This window comes from Rutilus rutilus (genome assembly GCF_951802725.1).
Source record: "Rutilus rutilus genome assembly, chromosome: 5".
In the NCBI taxonomy this organism is placed as follows: Eukaryota; Metazoa; Chordata; class Actinopteri; order Cypriniformes; family Leuciscidae; genus Rutilus; species Rutilus rutilus.
In genome coordinates, this window is record NC_140213.1 from 38698247 (window position 1) to 38718155 (window position 19909).

At 38.9% G+C, this 19909-nt stretch overlaps 2 protein-coding genes across 2 annotated transcripts; one reads left to right on the forward strand and one right to left on the reverse strand.

Moving 5' to 3' along the window:
* Nucleotides 1–325: 325 nt before the first annotated feature.
* rpl4 (ribosomal protein L4) lies at nucleotides 326–4059 on the forward strand. The gene is made up of 10 exons (XM_084408927.1): nucleotides 326–443; nucleotides 1201–1372; nucleotides 1548–1654; nucleotides 2169–2307; nucleotides 2513–2637; nucleotides 2729–2858; nucleotides 3048–3204; nucleotides 3441–3524; nucleotides 3703–3823; nucleotides 3899–4059. Exons 1-10 carry the CDS (start codon nucleotides 441–443, stop codon nucleotides 3992–3994), a joined length of 1134 nt encoding a protein of 377 aa, XP_084265053.1. The 5' UTR covers nucleotides 326–440; the 3' UTR covers nucleotides 3995–4059.
* Nucleotides 4045–19703, reverse strand: map2k1 (mitogen-activated protein kinase kinase 1). Its single transcript, XM_084408926.1, has 11 exons — nucleotides 19280–19703; nucleotides 10913–11123; nucleotides 10046–10192; nucleotides 9351–9428; nucleotides 9176–9227; nucleotides 8953–9077; nucleotides 5645–5852; nucleotides 5464–5528; nucleotides 5288–5346; nucleotides 4833–4878; nucleotides 4045–4737 (listed from the first exon to the last, which is right to left on the reverse strand). The coding sequence occupies exons 1-11, from the start codon at nucleotides 19360–19362 to the stop codon at nucleotides 4624–4626; spliced, it is 1188 nt and encodes a 395-aa protein (XP_084265052.1). The 5' UTR covers nucleotides 19363–19703; the 3' UTR covers nucleotides 4045–4623.
* Nucleotides 19704–19909: the final 206 nt, after the last annotated feature.

Sequence of the window (19909 nt, forward strand, 5' to 3'; positions counted from 1 at the left end):
GATTTTTAAAAAATAAAATTCTATATTATTTTCATCTAAAATGAAATATATTAAATAATAAAATAAAAAAATCCAAACGTTTAAAAATATTTTAAATAATTATTTAAAGTAGTTCCACATGACCCATCCGCCAGCTTCCACTACTTAAATAGTGCCAAAATATATACTGCCACGTTTATTATTTTATCTTATTGCAATTCATTGTCAATAAATAATAAATGATGATTCAAAATGATTTAATTAATACAAATATTTATATTATATCTAGATCATATTAATAAAATAAGATGTTTGCTAATATGAAACCACCGACTTGGGCGGAAGTGACGTGTGTCGGATGGATATGCAAGTGCCTGTGTAGTGCTTCATTCTTCCTTTTCTTCCGTGGCCGCCATCGAGTTAGGACCGTGGTTCCTGGCGTGCCGTGAAAACTTACTATAATGGTGAGCACAATGAATGCTTTTTTCAATAAAGATGCTTAATTTCATTGGTTTGCGTGTATGTAGGTCATGATGACCTTGTTTTTTGGATGAAATGTTAGGCGTTAGCTATTATCCTCGCACTACAGAGAATCTCGGCAGCCATTTTGATTCAGTGCGGCGTGTATGCACGTGTAGTAGTCATGATTTGGCAGCTGACTCCAATATTCAGACGTGCTTATAAAGAACACATATTTATTCTCTTTAGAACTCCAGTTTGTGATCCAAGTAGAATTTAACAGCCAAGTTGACAACACATGTAAGAACATTGTTGGAAACGTCAACTTGCGTGTTGTGGCCTAGTTTTATTGAGCGCAGACGCTTTAATTTTTAATTTTAAGTATTAAAGATAGATCACTTTAAAACTACAGTTTGTCGTTTTTTCATCCTCATGCTAACACAAAATAAATATTAAAAGAAAGTCATACAAGCTACCTGAGGGCAAGTCAATGATGGCACATGTTTTATTTAGGCTTAACTGTTACTTTAATCCACATCACTTATCACTGTATTTACTGGTTTTATTTTTTCTTTATAAAAAATGTTGCTCTTGCTATGATGGTGTAATTTGCGTCTTACTCTGTGATCAGTGACAGTAGCCTGCTGTCTCATGCTGGCACAAGAGGTTGATGAAAACAAAGACTGAGCAAGATTAAAAGCTCTAACTAATGAATAAACCTGGAAATGTGTGGAAGTTATTCATATGTCTTTTTTGTTTTAGGCTTGTGCCCGACCATTAGTCTCGGTCTACTCCGAGAAAGGGGAGACAACTGGCAAAAATGTGGTTATGCCTGCTGTGTTCAGGGCTCCCATCCGCCCTGATGTTGTGAACTTTGTGCACACCAACATGCGCAAGAACAAGCGCCAGCCCTATGCTGTCAGCGAACAGGCCGGTGAGTAGTGTTTTAAATCCGCAGGTAAAACGTTGCTTCAATGATGATATTCCACTTCGGTCCGTGTTTCTGACAACTGATTATGATGGAAGTTCTGATGAGACTTGGTCTGTGTCTGAAATATTTCACAGTTATGATGTGATCAAATATAACTCCAAAAGATGTGTCATTTCAGGTCACCAGACCAGCGCCGAATCCTGGGGCACAGGAAGAGCTGTGGCCCGTATCCCCCGTGTGCGAGGTGGTGGTACCCACCGCTCCGGACAGGGTGCTTTCGGAAATGTATCCTGAACTATCTCTCTATTTACTTGAAGAACTTGTCAAATCTTTGATTGTAAGCAACCCTTGCTGTGATGGTGTAATTTGCGTCCGACTCTACACACAGTGACAGTTGCCTGCTGTCTTATGCTGGTGTAGAAGGTTGACGAATATTCTGAGTCTGAGCAAGTTCACATATTTATTTGGGTATTAAGGGCTGTTCACACCAACAAAAGATTTAGATGGATGGGCTGAATGAGCATGTAAATAAACACATTCACCAAGTGTTGTGTGACTTTTAGTATTCTGTAGGACTTTCAAAGTATTGTTACAGCAGATGGTCTGGGCATTTGACCAAAAGCACAGATCTTGCATTACAGTTCTGCGCGTTTTGATAAATGGGCTTTTTTTTTTTTTTGGACAACATGCAAATGTTTGTGTTGGTCTGAAAGATGTTAACAATTTTGCTCTGGTGTGAACATTCGTTTGGTGTGAACAGGTGTTTAGTGTGAAATGTTGACCCTTGACTCCACTGTAGATGTGTCGTGGTGGCCGCATGTTTGCCCCCACTAAGACCTGGCGCCGTTGGCACCGCAGGATCAATGTTAACCAGAAGCGTTACGCCATCTGCTCTGCCCTGGCTGCTTCTGCTCTGCCTGCCCTGGTCTTGGCCAAAGGTGAGCGAACAAGTGCTTCATAATGCTTGAGCATTCTGCTCAATTCAGTGCAAAAGAATCCTCAGTTTGCAGAAGGGCTGATTCAAAACTATTTGGTTTTTCCCTGTCGAAAGCTGAGAACTGTAACAAATCTAGAATATTAAAAAAGACCATGTTTAAACTTTATTTTGTTTCCCTGACTTGTAACGAATGCCAAATGTTTCAGGTCACCGCATTGAGGAGATTCCTGAAGTCCCAGTTGTCGTTGATGATAAAGTTGAAGGATACAAGAAGACTAAGGAAGCTGTGCTTCTCTTGAAGAAACTTAAGGCGTGGAATGACATCAAGAAGGTGAGCTACTCTCAAACTCTTGATATTGACTGAAAATGTTGCAGTTTACCACAATTCAATCTTTTTTTTTATGCGTATTTCTGGTCTCCAGGTTTATGCTTCTCAGCGTATGCGCGCCGGTAAGGGTAAGATGAGGAACCGAAGGCGTATCCAGCGTAAAGGACCATGCATCATCTACAACGAAGACAACGGTGTGACACGAGCTTTCAGAAACATCCCTGGTACGCAAAGTGATCTTGTATTTGACATTTGCCTCAACCTTAACACTTAATACATGATGATGTCCACTTCTAGGTCCGTGTTTATGAATTCTATGATCTTAGTGGAAGTTCTGACTAATTGTGAACACAATGGATTTCGTTTGTGTCTAGATGGTTGTAAAATCATTAACAAGGTATTTTTTTACTCAGGCGTCACACTGCAGTCCGTGAGCAGACTGGACCTGTTAAAGCTTGCTCCAGGTGGACACATCGGACGCTTTTGCATTTGGACCGAGGGTGCCTTCCGCAAGCTGGATAACCTGTACGGCACTTGGCGTAAAGCTTCCTCCCTTAAAGTTGACTACAAGTGAGTTCCCTTAACCTTTCATCTTATTCTTTTCTGGTTGTGCTTTGTATAACAGTGATGAACTTGTACTTAGTCCGTGTTTATGAACACAATGATAACATTATAAGTTCTGAGTCAACATATGGTGGACAGAATCCCCACTTGTTCAAATGCGCAACATTTTTTATATATGTATGTATATGTGTGTAGATATATTGATCACAAGCTTGTGGACTTACTGCCTTGTCATGTTCCAGCTTGCCCATGCACAAAATGAACACCACAGATCTGCACAGAATCATCCAGAGTGAGGAAGTCCAGAAGGCACTTCGTCCTGCTAAGTAAGTTTTGGTTACTTTGACTGTCATTTTGCCAACATATTGCAATGATGAGATTCCTACTTCTGGTCCGTGTTTCTGACTACTGATTGTAATGGAAGTTCTGAACCATCTTGCTTTGAATCTCAAAGGCTTTTACAGTACAAGTCGAGTAAGGTTGTTTTTTTTGTTTTTTTTGCAGCCGCAAAATTAATCGCAGAGTGTTCAAGAAGAACCCTCTGAAGAACCTGAGAGTGATGTTAAAGCTCAACCCATACGCCAAGACTGCACGTCGCCGTGCTATCCTGGAACACAACCCTGATGTAAGTTTCCCTCATGACCAAGTCTCTTGTCTAATCACTAGCTGAGCAATTTCTAAACCTTTGAACTCTGTGCAGATCAAGGCCAAGATGCTGAAACCCAAGAAGAAGAGGGTTGTGAAGAAGACCAAGGCCCAGAAGCCGGCAGCTGCTCCGGCTCCGGCTCAAGCTTAGGGCTCATAAACAGACTGGAGTTCACAAATGCTTTTCAAATAAAACAACTGTTGAAAATTGATAAATCTGTCCTTTTTAATCCACTGCATACCACTTAAGCACTGCCACATTCAATCAGTTGTCATATGTTAAATAAATCTCTCATTATAATATATAAGTTAAATTACTCTTTTTTTTTTTTTTTTTTTGTCTCTCACTTTGAGTTAAAGACTGCACATTCACCATATTGAAATAAAGCAGAACACAAAATATAACAATGAAATGATGTAACCACTTCAGGGATAGCTGAAAATGTAAAAAGTATATTGTGATAAGTTCATATTTAGAGGGGGATCCTTTGCATTTAAGTTCCTGTGCAGTGTGTCAGCCTTTTGATAGCTTTTGCAATCAATTTTTTACAACAAAATCAGTCTCATTGATCAAAGCATTTAACAACCAGTATTTGACAACAGATTTCAAGCCCCTATCAGGTTGATGCATTGTTAATTACAGCAGTATGCTTGTTAATACTCAAGACAACATTTAAAAAAAGGATTCGGGAGACAGCAGTTTACTGTTGGCCTCAGGGTGGAACTGGAGATGTGTGAGAAGAAACGCTAAATGGTTGGCTTAGAAAAAGATGGCTGCTCTCACATTCCCACACTGTGAGTTGGAGTTGCTGGCTGGTTTAGCCCAATGGTGCTGCATAGCCATCCAGCAAAGTCAACCTCCTCTGCCTCAGAGTTCTTAATGAAGGCATGGACCTGAAAAAGACAATTATGTTAGATGTATGAGGTGCATTCTTGCAATAGAAAATAATATCTGTATATGAGAACTGACAGAAAAGGATTGTTCCTACCATCAGTTGCTTGAGGTCTGCTCTTTCTGCTGGATTTTTGATTAAACTAAGCAAAACAAGAAAACACATTGAGAAATAAAGTATGAAAAATGTCAAAATATTGATAGAAAATAGCTAAATGTTTCTCGAAGTAACAATACTTTTGAGAGCAAATCTCCCTTTTTTTTTTTTTTTTTGCCATGTCCATTTAGGGGCTCCGTAGAACGGCAACAGATTTCAAACTGTTTTTTAGTTCAACCACCAGATGGAGCAGCAAGCTCCACTGAAGAAGCATTTGTGCATTTAGATTAGAATATGCTTTTATCCAAAGCAGCTTTAAGTGCACTGCATTTTATAAATATCCTAGTTGCCTGGAAATCGAACCCATGACCTTAACATGCACGGCTAGTGTCGTGCTCTAATGGGTGAGCTACAGAAGTAAAACTAAATGCAAATAACATTATGTTTTTGCTTACCATTTGTTAACAAAGTCTTGAAATTCTGCACCAAAGATGCTTGGCAGCTTAGGAGGTGGCTGAAAAAGGAAAAATGCACCATTAAGCCTAAGTGAAGCAGCCAATTAATCCTCACTTTAATTAATTCACTGCCATAAAGCTGTTTAGTGGTCTTATAAGCACCACTTTAAACTTACCTCATTGACAATATAGTCAAGCAGCTCAAATATCGCCATGGGAGGTCTGCTGTCTGGACCATATGCTGACAGGACAAACAGATAAATAAATAAATCAAATGTTTTATAGTCAGAAACACCTTAAACATAATTGATCAGTTTGTACATGTTCTTGCAGATAGGATGGTAAAAAGCCACTCACACCCGCCGGGTCGACCAGGGGGCCTGGGTTTAGGGGAGGACTCGCTGGCGGAGGGGTCACCCTCGAGGGGCTGACCAAAGATTTGCTCCAGTTCCTTGGCATCAGGTGGTGGGATAGGGAAGCGTCCAATGGCCATCTCCACTAGAGAGAGACCCATGCTCCATATGTCAGACTGGACAGAGTAGTGAGTCCCTTGAAGGCGTTCAGGCTACAGATGGACACAGAAAAACAGGGATCATACGGAGAGGAAATTAACATTATCATACAGGAAGAGATATGATGAAAAACAGGAGCCTGAACAAACAAATGGCTGCCCTGAGAAACTCCAAATTAAATATCCAGGAAATAATCACAATGTCAAATAATCTACAACCTAATTATGTTGTAGAAATAAAAAATATTATACAGTGAGGAAAATAAGTATTTGAACACCCTGCTATTTTGCAAGTTCTCCCACTTGGAAATCATGGAGGGGTCTGAAATTGTCATCGTAGGTGCATGTCCACTGTGAGAGACATAATCTAAAAAAAAAAAATCCAGAAATCACAATATATGATTTTCTAACTATTTATTTGTATGATACAGCTGCAAATAAGTATTTGAACACCTGTCTATCAGCTAGAATTCTGACCCTCAAAGACCTGTTAGTCTGCCTTTAAAATGTCCACCTCCACTCCATTTATTATCCTAAATTAGATGCACCTGTTTGAGGTCGTTAGCTGCATAAAGACACCTGTCCACCCCATACAATCAGTAAGAATCCAACTACTAACATGGCCAAGACCAAAGAGCTGTCCAAAGACACTAGAGACAAAATTGTACATCTCCACAAGGCTGGAAAGGGCTACGGGGAAATTGCCAAGCAGCTTGGTGAAAAAAGGTCCACTATTGGAGCAATCATTAGAAAATGGAAGAAGCTAAACATGACTGTCAATCTCCCTCGGACTGGGGCTCCATGCAAGATCTCACCTCGTGGGGTCTCAATGATCCTAAGAAAGGTGAGAAATCAGCCCAGAACTACACGGGAGGAGCTGGTCAATGACCTGAAAAGACCTGGGACCACCGTTTCCAAGGTTACTGTTGGTAATACACTAAGACGTCATGGTTTGAAATCATGCATGGCACGGAAGGTTCCCCTGCTTAAATCAGCACATGTCAAGGCCCGTCTTAAGTTTGCCAATGACCATTTGGATGATCCAGAGGAGTCATGGGAGAAAGTCATGTGGTCAGATGAGACCAAAATAGAACTTTTTGGTCATAATTCCACCAAACGTGTTTGGAGGAAGAAGAATGATGAGTACCATCCCAAGAACACCATCCCTACTGTGAAGCATGGGGGTGGTAGCATCATGCTTTGGGGGTGTTTTTCTGCACATGGGACAGGGCGACTGCACTGTATTAAGGAGAGGATGACCGGGGCCATGTATTGCGAGATTTTGGGGAACAACCTCCTTCCCTCAGTTAGAGCATTGAAGATGGGTCGAGACTGGGTCTTCCAACATGACAATGACCCGAAGCACACAGCCAGGATAACCAAGGAGTGGCTCTGTAAGAAGCATATCAAGGTTCTGGCGTGGCCTAGCCAGTCTCCAAACCTAAACCCAATAGAGAATCTTTGGAGGGAGCTCAAACTCCGTGTTTCTCAGCGACAGCCCAGAAACCTGACTGATCTAGAGAAGATCTGTGTGGAGGAGTGGGCCAAAATCCCTCCTGCAGTGTGTGCAAACCTGGTGAAAAACTACAGGAAACGTTTGACCTCTGTAATTGCAAACAAAGGCTACTGTACCAAATATTAACATTGATTTTCTCAGGTGTTCAAATACTTATTTGCAGCTGTATCATACAAATAAATAGTTAAAAAATCATACATTGTGATTTCTGGATTTTTTTTTTAGATTATGTCTCTCACAGTGGACATGCACCTACGATGACAATTTCAGACCCCTCCATGATTTCTAAGTGGGAGAACTTGCAAAATAGCAGGGTGTTCAAATACTTATTTTCCTCACTGTATATATATACACTCACCTAAAGGATTATTAGGAACACCATACTAATACTGTGTTTGACCCCCTTTCGCCTTCAGAACTGCCTTAATTCTACGTGGCATTGATTCAACAAGGTGCTGAAAGCATTGTTTAGAAATGTTGGCCCATATTGATAGGATAGCATCTTGCAGTTGATGGAGATTTGTGGGATGCACATCCAGGGCACGAAGCTCCCGTTCCACCACATCCCAAAGATGCTTTATTGGGTTGAGATCTGGTGACTGTGGGGGCCATTTTAGTACAGCGAACTCATTGTCATGTTCAAGAAACCAATTTGAAATGATTCGAGCTTTGTGACATGGTGCATTATCCTGCTGGAAGTAGCCATCAGAGGATGGGTACATGGTGGTCATAAAGGGATGGACATGGTCAGAAAAAATGCTCAGGTAGGCCGTGGCATTTAAACGATGCCCAATTGGCACTAAGGGGCCTAAAGTGTGCCAAGAAAACATCCCCCACACCATTACACCACCACCACCAGCCTGCACAGTGGTAACAAGGCATGATGGATCCATGTTCTCATTCTGTTTACGCCAAATTCTGACTCTACCATCTGAATGTCTCAACAGAAATCGAGACTCATCAGACCAGGCAACATTTTTCCAGTCTTCAACTGTCCAATTTTGGTGAGCTCGTGCAAATTGTAGCGTCTTTTTCCTATTTGTAGTGGATATGAGTGGTACCCGGTGGGGTCTTCTGCTGTTGTAGCCCATCCGCCTCAAGGTTGTGCGTGTTGTGGCTTCACAAATGCTTTGCTGCATACTTCGTTGTAACGAGTGGTTATTTCAGTCAAAGTTGCTCTTCTATCAGCTTGAATCAGTCGGCCCATTCTCCTCTGACTTCTAGCATCAACAAGGCATTTTCGCCCACAGGACTCCCGCATACTGGATGTTTTTCCCTTTTCACACCATTCTTTGTAAACCCTAGAAATGGTTGTGCGTGAAAATCCCAGTAACTGAGCAGATTGTGAAATACTCAGACCGGCCCGTCTGGCACCAACAACCATGCCACGCTCAAAATTGCTTAAATCACCTTTCTTTCCCATTCTGACATTCAGTTTGGAGTTCAGGAGATTATCTTGACCAGGACCACACCCCTAAATGCATTGAAGCAACTGCCATGTGATTGGTTGATTAGATAATTACATTAATGAGAAATTGAACAGGTGTTCCTAATAATCCTTTAGGTGAGTGTATATATATACATACACTGTATATATATATATTTATTTATTTATTTCTGCTGAGAATGTAAACTTACAGACATATAGGACCTGGTGCCCACAAACGAATTGGCCATGGAGTCAATGAGTTGTCCGCTCACACCAAAGTCACACAGCTTGATCTCACCACGCGAGTTCACCAGGATGTTGGATGGTTTAACATCTGCAAGAAAAGGAAAAGGTCTTCCCTTCAGTAAATACTGTGTCAACAGAAAGAGTAAATGAACAGATGACGGTTTGAGATAGCGTGACTCCAATCACCTCTGTGCATGATCTTGTGTTTCTCCCGCAGGTAGGACAGGCCTTTTATCACCTGCATGAATGGAAAGAAAAAACAGGTCCAGAAACATAGAGCATTGTACTTCAGCCTTATTCTTTTGGAAACAGTCCACAAGAGATCAAGGATATTTTTGAGACAGGTTACAGAGATACTGACCGCAATGCTAACTTTGCCCAGTATTTGTTCTGGGATTTTGCCTGCTTTCTTCAGGGACTGATCCAGGGAGCCGCCATCCTAAAAAAAAAAAGAATTCGATGGAGATATATTCAGCAGTTACTCTTATATAGTACCTATAAAAGCAAAGGCAGTGTAGAGATACTGAAAGGATATTGGACTCTCTCTCTATAAATAAATATAGTCTCTGACGCTCATCAAGGCTGCAATATTTGATACAGCAAAAACAGTAATATTGTGAAATACTATTCCAATTTAAAATAACTGTTTTCTATTTAATATCTTTTAAAGTAATCTATTCCTGTGATGTCAAAGCTTAATTTTTAGCATCATTACTCCAGTCTTCATCGTCACATGATCCTTCAAATATCATTCTAACATGCTGATTTGATGCTCAAGGAACTTTTCTTATTATTATCAATGTTGAAAACAGTTGTGCTGCTTAATATTTGGTATCAATGAAACCAGGATACTTTTTTTCTTTCTCAGGATTCTCTGATGAATAGAAAGTAAAAAGAACAGCATTTATTTGAAATATCAGTTTGAATAAATTTGATGGATCCATGACAAATAAAATTATTAAACTCTTACTGACCGTAAACTACTGAACTTAATATATTTAGATAAACTCTCATTCTCCTCTGTGTTATGTTTGACACCGAGAGAGGACACAGTACCATGTTCTCCATACATATGCTGATCTCTCCATCACTGTAGAAAGCCCCGTAGAAGCCCACTATGTAGGGAGAGTTACATTCATGCAGGACCTGCAACTCTCTGATGATCTGATTCCTTATCGCTGGCTTGATCTCGAGGTGGATCAACTACGTGAAAATAAGAAAAAGTGAAAAAATAGGTTTGTTTTATTAATAATCAACCGCTGAAATTGAAGAAACATTGACACATTTTGACTTTATTTAATGTTTAACATTCATCCTGATGTTTACCATGTTGCGATTTTGTCTTAATAAGTGCAGTGGAAAGCATAATTCTGAAGCCTCATTAATTTCCTTCAGTACCAGGCAGTACCAGGCTCTCTGTAATTACCAGGGTGTCTGCATTATACAGTTAGCTGATAAGGAGGAGTTACTTCTCTGCATGCATACTGCCAGTTCTTTGTTTCATGTATGCTGTAAATGAGTTGTTTGGAGTTCAGCTTGTTTTCTTCCCTGGGAGCTCTCATATTAAAACCATTTTTTCATCACAGTATGTATTGGACTACTGGCAATTTGGCTTTAATACTAGATGTCTTTTCTTGGACACGTTTTTTTGGAAAAGTTATTTGACTCAAATGCAATTAGCATATAGTATCCATTCAGCATGCTAAGAACAGAATGTCATGTTTTTTTGCTGCAATCTCTTAACTTCTTCCAATCTATTAGAAGACATGATGACATGAATAGCTGATGCCTTCTGAGGCAAGCAGCTCTAAAACGGCATCTGATCGATTCAAGGCTGGAAAAGACAATCAATGGACTTCAGTGACCTTTCTTGCAAACTTGAAGCTGAAACTGAAATATAAAGTTTGCTTCACCATAACTTACCTTCCTGGCCATGATGAAGCCTGAGGGTCTGTGTAAGACCTTGAAGACCACTCCTCCATTGCCTGCACCCAACTCACAAATCTTCTCAAAGTCATCATCTTTTAACTCTCCAACCTTCTGCTTTTGGGTAAGGAAAGCTTCCAGGCGTTTCTTCTGCTGCTCATCCAGTTCCAGTTCCTCTAGCTTCTTCTGCAGAGCTTCCAGATTTGTTCTAACACAAACACAGACAGAAATGAATTTAATTTCTAAAATGCTGAAGCTAAATGGCTTAATCAACAAATCAATACAGTCATGCGAATCTGCAGTGGTCCTCCCTATTCATTTCATTATGCCAAAAAGTTCTTACTTCCAAAAATGTCATACTTTTAAATATGTAATGAATTTTCTTCCACAGTTGAATCACCCTGACATATTTTTTTTCAAAACTTTCAAAATTAATTTTAATTCAATATATAAATAAATGCTCATCACAGGATATGTGTATTCAAGTCATCATATTTTGAGATGCATTACATTTTTAATGTATGTTTGATTACAAAAATAGAACAAAACTGCATCATGTCATGACACCTTTTCCATTTTTCAAACTACAGTGCAGTTTCGTTATTGTGAACTAAAACTAAAGCTATTAAAAATAATTTTCATTAATTGAAATAAGATGAAAAAATATGAATATTGCCTTGGCATCTAACTGAAAAAAGCTGAAGTTTAAGTACTAAAATTATACTAAAAATGATATAAAAATAAATTACAGCTAAATAGAAATATAAAAAAACACTAATGACAAAATGACTAACAACAAATTAAAATGAAAACTGAAAAAATAAAAATAAAAGCCATTTCAAATTAAGAATAAATTATATAATAGTATATAAAATCATTCACAATATTAAAGAATAGCAGAGTTCACACCACAGCTATAACGATAACGGCACAGAGAAAACGATATCGATGGAATCACTTTCAGAACGATTTTATCCAGCTGATGAACGATAAAAACATTGACAGCCAATCAGAATCCATCCTGGTGTAACGAGCTCAAGCATTTAAAGCGGCAGACAAGCCCGCGCTTAGAATAAACAGAATGATATGTGGATGCTACTAGTTATCGTTCTTAGTGTTAACGGGCCTTTATTCCTGCTTTTTTGTTAAACATTAATGTCAATCTACAAGAAGGATTCCTCTCTTGAGATAAGTAAGAACATAAGTAAGAAGACAAATTCTTGCATGCTGAAACACATTCCCATCCTTAAGGAAGAAAACATGTAGAAATATTGAATATGCTATTGTACAAAGTGGTGGGAAGGCTTTATAACATCATCTTCCTAAAGTTCTGTTTGAGGAAACAGTGAGTTCCTCTAAGCATGCAAGCCTTTCCCTTGGCCCTGTTGTCATGGTGATGTATTTCCTTAGCTTTCTGCTGGAAGAGTGAACTTCCACGACCCTCTGCTCTCCATCCTCTCTGCATCTCCTTCAACACCACATGGCTTAACTGCATCTACCAAGTGGATTTTTCAAATGAACCAATTCAAAGTCTTACGATTATGACGTTGATACCAATTATGAATTATTTAAACAGAACTTTTCATGCAGCTTGTGTGCCACACGTTGCAAACACCTGTGATGCGGCCGTATCTTCAAATGAATGTTTTCAGAACCATCGGACCATCTATGAGCCTCGAGGGCTTTTAAAGCATTGAGCCGATTCAGATGGAAAACATGTTGTCCTGCTGTTGAACAATGTTTCAGGCCACAATAATTGACACTCACACATAAATTTACATCAAACCGTGCTGATCAGTCCGCAACATATTGCAACACGCTTTGCTCCAGGACAGACAGCACGACTCAGGTGGATGAGAGCAGCGCAAGTACTCCAGGATGTCTTTATCTAATCTATATGCAGAACGAGGCAAAGTGTTTTCATTTTTGACAGCAAGGCCAGTTATAACCATGGTTACGAGGCTGCTGTGTGGGTGTAAGTGGGTGGCGTGGATGAGCTGTGGTGGAGACGTGATAATGGTGAAGGACGCACAAGATGCCAGAGTGGAGAAAAATACTTGTGAAACTTGTGCTGCATGTAGGAGGGTGAACAATGACTCCATATCCAGAGTGATTCCACTGCAAGATTTCTAGTCAGACCAGTAGTTCAAATTTTTACTTGCCAATGCCATGCCAACATTTTTATTTGCCCCATCACAAAAAAAAAAAAAGATACATTTCATTTTTTGTAACATTTTCATTTCGTTTAAAATTTACCATGTTTTATTTTTCAGTAATATCTGAAAATTATCTTTATTTATTATATTATAATAAAAACAACATGAATCATTTCTGGAAAACAATGACAACTACATATAAAATGCATAACAAATTAATTATTTATAATTTGAAAAATTGGTTAATAAAAATGCATAACAGCAAAATTGACAACATTGTTCAATGCATCACAAAAAAAACTCAAATGATAAAAGGGTACTTTAAACGGAAAAAAGAAATCAGTGCTACCCGATGACAGAGAAATAGAGCTGTTGCCTTCCCTTTTGCCAAATAGGTAGGAAAACTGCATCTGAAATCACATTCTTCCCTACAATATAGTAGGCGAAAAACAGCATGTGACAAAAGAAGTTTGTCCGAATTCACAGTACTCATAAAAGAGTAGGCAAAAAGTACCCAGATGACCTACTTCTTCTAGTGAGATTCTGAAGTGTGCATCCGATGGACACTTTACTATCCCATGAGGCCACGGGAGAGGATTTATGAATGGCAGTGAAGTGACGAAACCCTGGTAGGTCACATGATAATGACAACATCCCGTCTAATGTCCACATTACATTCATACTACACACATTCATGCTATTTAGAACATATATTTTTTAGTGGTCGTGAAGTGATTACTAATTCAAAATAAGTACCTACTCAAAAGAGTATGCGATTTCGGACGCAATCTTACACCCATAATGTCGTTCCAAACCCGCAAGACTTTCATTCATCTTCAGAACACAAATAAAGATATTTTTAATGGAATCTGAAAGCTTTCTTTCCCTCCATAGACAGCAATGCAAATGACACTTTAAAGGGGTCATATAATGGTACATGCACTTTTACAAGTTGATTGTACTGAAATGTGTGTTGGGAGTGCCTGTACACAACCATCATAAAATGATAAAAATCCATCCAGTGTTTTTTTTTTTTTATCTTCTTATGTTTTCCCCCATCTCAAATCAAGCCGTTCGATTTTGTGACGTCACAAAATCGACGCCCCTCCCACGATTGTTGATTGACAGCAGCGTTTCAACACAGACCCGCCCTCGCTCGTGAGCGAGATGTCAATCATAGTCCGTGCGGACCGGCACGGTCATTGTTGATACGCTGGAGCACTGTCTATGAGCAGAATGCCGTCTAAGCGATTGTGGTGTTCTGTTCTTGGGTGTAATAAGGAACACAGCAGTCATTTTAATGTTCCTAAATCCGAACCGCTGAAGACGCAGTGGCTGAGTTTGTTTTCGAAGGGAATATTCCCCACGATCAACGTCAATGCTTTCATGTTTGCGCAAATCATTTCACACACCAGACTTCTTTACAAACGAGGTCAATATAAAGCTGGTTTTGCTAAGAAGCTGCTCCTGAAAAAAGGATCGGTACCAACTATTCGTGTTCCTGCTGCACCTCCAGAAGAAGAAGTGAGTGTAACGTTTTATCAACCTTTATATTAATATTTATATTAATCTTTGCAAATCGCTTGCTGCACGCTTCACGATGAATGCGGCTGTCCTGCGCTCACCTGGCTTTTATGGGGGGAGTACTTTGGGTTCGGGCCTAACTCCGAGCTCGGAGCCCTCCCCCCGGACAGCACGCCAAATACGCATAAACTTATTGTATTAATTATATGTAGATGTGAACTCGTGAAATGAGGTTTTATTTAACAAAGTTCGGGAGGAGCAGGTTCAGATAATTAACCAAATTATGCACAGCTGGAGATTAATCAGTAATCAACTCAATGACAGAGTATAAATTCACAGCAGACCTATCTCTGTTCATTGAAAGTTTGTCAGCATCCCTCCTCCACCCCATCTCCTCACTTCCAGTTCCATCTACACTTCCAGTTCCATCTACACTTACCAACTGGGGGGAGTACTTCGGGTTCGGGCCTAACTCCGAGCTCGGAGCCCTCCCCCCGGACAGCACGCCAAATACGCATAAACTTATTGTATTAATTATATGTAGATGTGAACTCGTGAATATTTATATTAATCTTTGCAAATCGCTTGCTGCACGCTTCACGATGAATGCGGCTGTTTACACTCAGGGTACATTACGGCATGTTTTCTATGTACGACGTTCTCAATATAATTCATAATCCCACATTTATAATGAACAACGCGTTATGGTTATTGTGTTATTGTGTTACGGTGTACGCATAGAACAGAGGGGTGGGGTGAGCAAAGCTCATTATCATTTTAAGACACATGCACTTAAACGGCGTGCTGAAAACAGAGCTGTTTTTGACCAGGTAAAATTAGTGTTTTCTTACAATACTTATGAGAATTTTTAATTAAAGTATATTACAAACTTTTAATTTAGACCCTAAAGAATCATATTAGCTTGTACAAAAATGGCATTACATGACCCCTTTAAACATTTTTTTTTTTTTATAAATGTTTATATGTGAATAAAAGCCTAAATTCAATCTGTTCTTCATATAAAGTGATTGTGTCTAAACCGCTCAATTAATATGGATTATTTACTATCTCATCTCTTTATGAACTTTTTGAAGCGTCAAAATGTTAGTTGAGTAGCTGTCTATAGAGGGACAGAAATCACTCAAATTTCATAAAAAATATCTTCATTTGTGTTCCGAAACTAAACAAAAGTATTATGGGTTTGGAAAGACACAAGGATGAGTAATTAATGAACGAATTTGAATTTTTGGGTGAACTATCCCTTTAAAGTAATAAATAATTCAATCCTACTATGCAGTGAATTATTTAGCCTACCCTTTGATACACCACAAAAAGGGCAAATTCTTTCTGAGAAAAGATACAAAATTGCATAAGCTACTTATGGTTTGAGATTCAAACACAGAAAAGCCTCTGAAGGCCCAAGAAGAGTACTTGAAAGAATCATAACTTCACTTCCAATTTTTTTCAAGCGTTTTTGAAGAGGTGTGTGTGGATACAGTATGATCAAACACAGGAAATAAGTGGTCAACTTCACATGTCGTGCCTTGGAATGTGAATGTAAACACTAGGGAGCGCTGGGATCAGCTGAGGTTAGACAGAAGCAAACCATTTTTCCGCTGGGGAGGTGCACAAAACCTGAGATTATGTTCTGCGGTCAATATTTAACTATACGCTCCATAAATCATTCCTGAGGATACATCTGTGTTGTCATCAATTTAAACTCAGACATAAGCACAATAAAAGAAGAGAATTAGGGAACAGGTAGGGAATGTATGGGAATAATCAAGCTCTTCTTTATGCACTATAGAGCATTCATACACCCAGCAGTGCTCTTAAGTAAAATGGAGAGCAGCAGATGGTGCCATGGTGTGTGAGTGGTGTGATTGTGTAACACTGTAACATTGTGTGGTTTCCTACTGATTATTATCTTGAAAAGACACAATGCAGCATAGAGCTCATGGGAAACAATAGCAGCAGAGGTACTGCTGCCAATGGAGAGAGATGAAACTAAATTGGCAGCATACAAAATTAGCATTGCCAAGTGCCAAATGTAAGTAAAACTGGCGTTGGCAAAATAATAAAACAAGGTTACTAGTCATTTGGACAGTAACCTTTTAAATACATCAACATATTGCAAGTCAGACACTTTTCTAATGTGAATGACAAGCGAAAATGAAAATGTAGCCTATTCTATTACATGTTCCACAAAAACATTAAGCTGTTTTCAATATTGATTATAAGAAATGTTACTTGAGCACCAAATCAGCCTATTAGAATATAACAATTTAAAGGAATAAATTACATTTTCAAATATATTAAAATAGAAAACGGTCATTTTAAATTGTAGTTTAAATTACAGTTTATATTGCATTTTTGATCAAATAAATGCAGCCTCGGTGAGCATAAGAGACTCCTTTCGAAACGTTAAAAAATCTTACAGACCCCTAACTTTTGAACGGTAATGTATATGTGGTGGTGAGACATACTGAATGTAGAATATTGGTTGCATTAAGTCACCAAAACAAAAAAGATGAAGAAGAAAAGCATATCTGGACTTAAAAAACTTAAGATAAGATCATATTTCTGACTGGTAAATCAATTTACTCATCATTGGAGGCAGTTACAATTGCATTCGTACTTCTAATTTACATAATTAGTAAATGCATTAAAGAGGTGATGCATATGAAGGTCTTCTCAAGCGATAAGCAAGAACTTGTAAAATAATATAACAGCACTCTCTGAGATAGGCAAGCCACGACAGATTTAAAGCAGAAACTTCTAGGAAAAAAGTGTTGTCACAGTATTTAACATTCCACTGAGCCTCCCTCTATAACACTGACTTCCACAGGATTGAATCACACTACACACACACACACACACACACACACACACACACACACATTCCAAAGCGAGCTCGCCACAGCCTGTCCTGCTCTTCAGGAAGGAATGTAATTCTACTTTACCGTCATTCTCCCAAACATCACTTCTGTAGCACTATTAAAGCACAGCTAATGCTTCTTATTTATGTAGAAATAATAACCATTTTCTATATACCAGACTGAAACTTTATCCTCAAATAATGAATAGTCTCTTAATGCCAAATGGAGAGACTACAAGAGGGGAAAGTGTCTGAGCCCTCAAATGAGCCCGACGAAACAAGAGGCAATGACATGCACCACTGGCTCAGGCTGTGAGGATTGCCACTGGCTCGACATCAAGACGAAAAAAAAAAAAAAAAATCACAGGTCTGCCAAACGAAGGTATAGCACTGACAGAGGTGGTCCTCACTGTCACCATATCTGTCTGTGGGGATGTGAAGCAGGCAAACAAATCAATACGCCATCACTTGTATCTATATGGTGGTCAGTTTAAAAATCCTCCGTAATCACATACTGAGGTAAACTGGTGGATACTTGAGCTCAGAGAATGCTGTGACATTAATTAAACATATCCATCAGGATCAACAAAACATAGAGTTGTGGCCTCTACACTAATTTATGTCTGAACCACATACTACAGAGGACAGCAGTGTTGTGTGTGTGTTGGCTGCTCTGTCCAAATGTGATAAGGTATTCTCATTGATCTTAGTGGCAGGAGATGCGGCACTTTTATGTTCACCTGATGGATGCTAAACACCACTGATATATGGGTCATTCCACAGTGTGTTCCTCATTAAAATGACTAACAATACATAACTGAGGCCATCTTTTACTGTGTTAAAATGGACATTTTTCTAAGCACAGCTAAAAAAACATTCAATAACACTATACTGGGGTCAAAAGATGTCTCTTATGCTCAAGGCAACATTTATTTGGTGATAAATAATGAAAACAGAAATACTGTGAACTAAAACCGCCCCTAGCATCCTCAAAACCTGTTACAAGTCTCATGGCTATATTCCAACATATATTCCAATCTATTAAGTTAGCTTGAAATAGCACAATGCAATTATTAACATGTAAAGACCATTAATTTGACAGCCCTAACACTTGAACGATGATGACACCAGTTTTTTGCAGAGCTGCTTAGCTGATTCAACTTTCTTGATTGACAAATTTTGCAACACCGGTTATTGAATTTATTGAACTGAATTGAACTGAATAATGATACTACTGTCTTCTGTAGCCATTTTATACTCTATGAACTTTACACAGTTTTTAAACTGAACTGAATCAATACTGAACTGACTTAAGCTGAATAATGATACTGTTGTTTTCTGTAAAGCAGAATTTGTCTCATATTTGATATGACCGTCATTTTCCTGTTTAGTACTTTGAAGCTGCTTTGAAACAATCTGTCTTGTATAAAGCAAGGTGACTTGATTTGACATTATCTGATTAAATGTTTAAAATTTGACAGTTAAAATCACTTTATTAAATTTTAAAAGTCACCCAATTTTGTAAAATGCCCCCCATTTGTGGTATTGTGTAAGTCAACTAATAATGACCTTACAATTCATTCGTGGGCTTTAATTCTGTTGACACTTACAAACACCAACACACCCTCAAAAATATTCACAATTGAATGCCCAATAAATCAGATTAAGCAATGCCAAATCTATGAAGTATTCCTGTTAGAGTTAAACAGTATTCGTAAGAAGCCAAACAAACCATGAATTAGCCTAAGCAACTTAAAGTGAGCTTATTCGCCATGAAATGGCATCGTAAGACTGAAGCCCACTCACTCTGTGGCCCCGGTTCCGTTTACAGCGTTCCCATCTGGAATTGGGTTCAGCTGGATCGGCTCTGGCTTCCTCCTTTTTTGCATGATGAATCCTGATAGCTGGCTTCTCGGCAGTGAAAAGAAAAATTCAAACAGGAGCAATCTGATCCGCTGACTACACCAACTCGCCTACAGAGCAATGATGCATAAGCTATGAATAGCCTATCACACCCTACCAATCGCGGTTTGCTTTAAAATAAATATATAAATAAAGACAGAACGCTGTCAGCGACCACCTCGCGTGGTCCTCTGACTGGAAGGACGAAGGCTGTTTCGAAGAATAGATTATTCACGGAGAAACGGAGTATTTCTAGATGTGGACGACTGTAGAGGATGGGTACTGTGAGATTGTCTCTTGTCTTTACGTCATGAAAATATTTACATCTGTCTTCCGGACAGCATGAACGCGTGTGGAGAATGACTCCATCTGCTGGTGTGAATGCGTTATTACTCCAGATTTATTTTCAACAGGCCTGCCTGCTAATTAAAACTAAGAAATGTCAACAATATCGTCAGCATCCAGACTTTTTATGCGTTTGTGTATCAGACCTTCGAAATAATTGATAGCGTATTTTCAACTTTTACACACCCA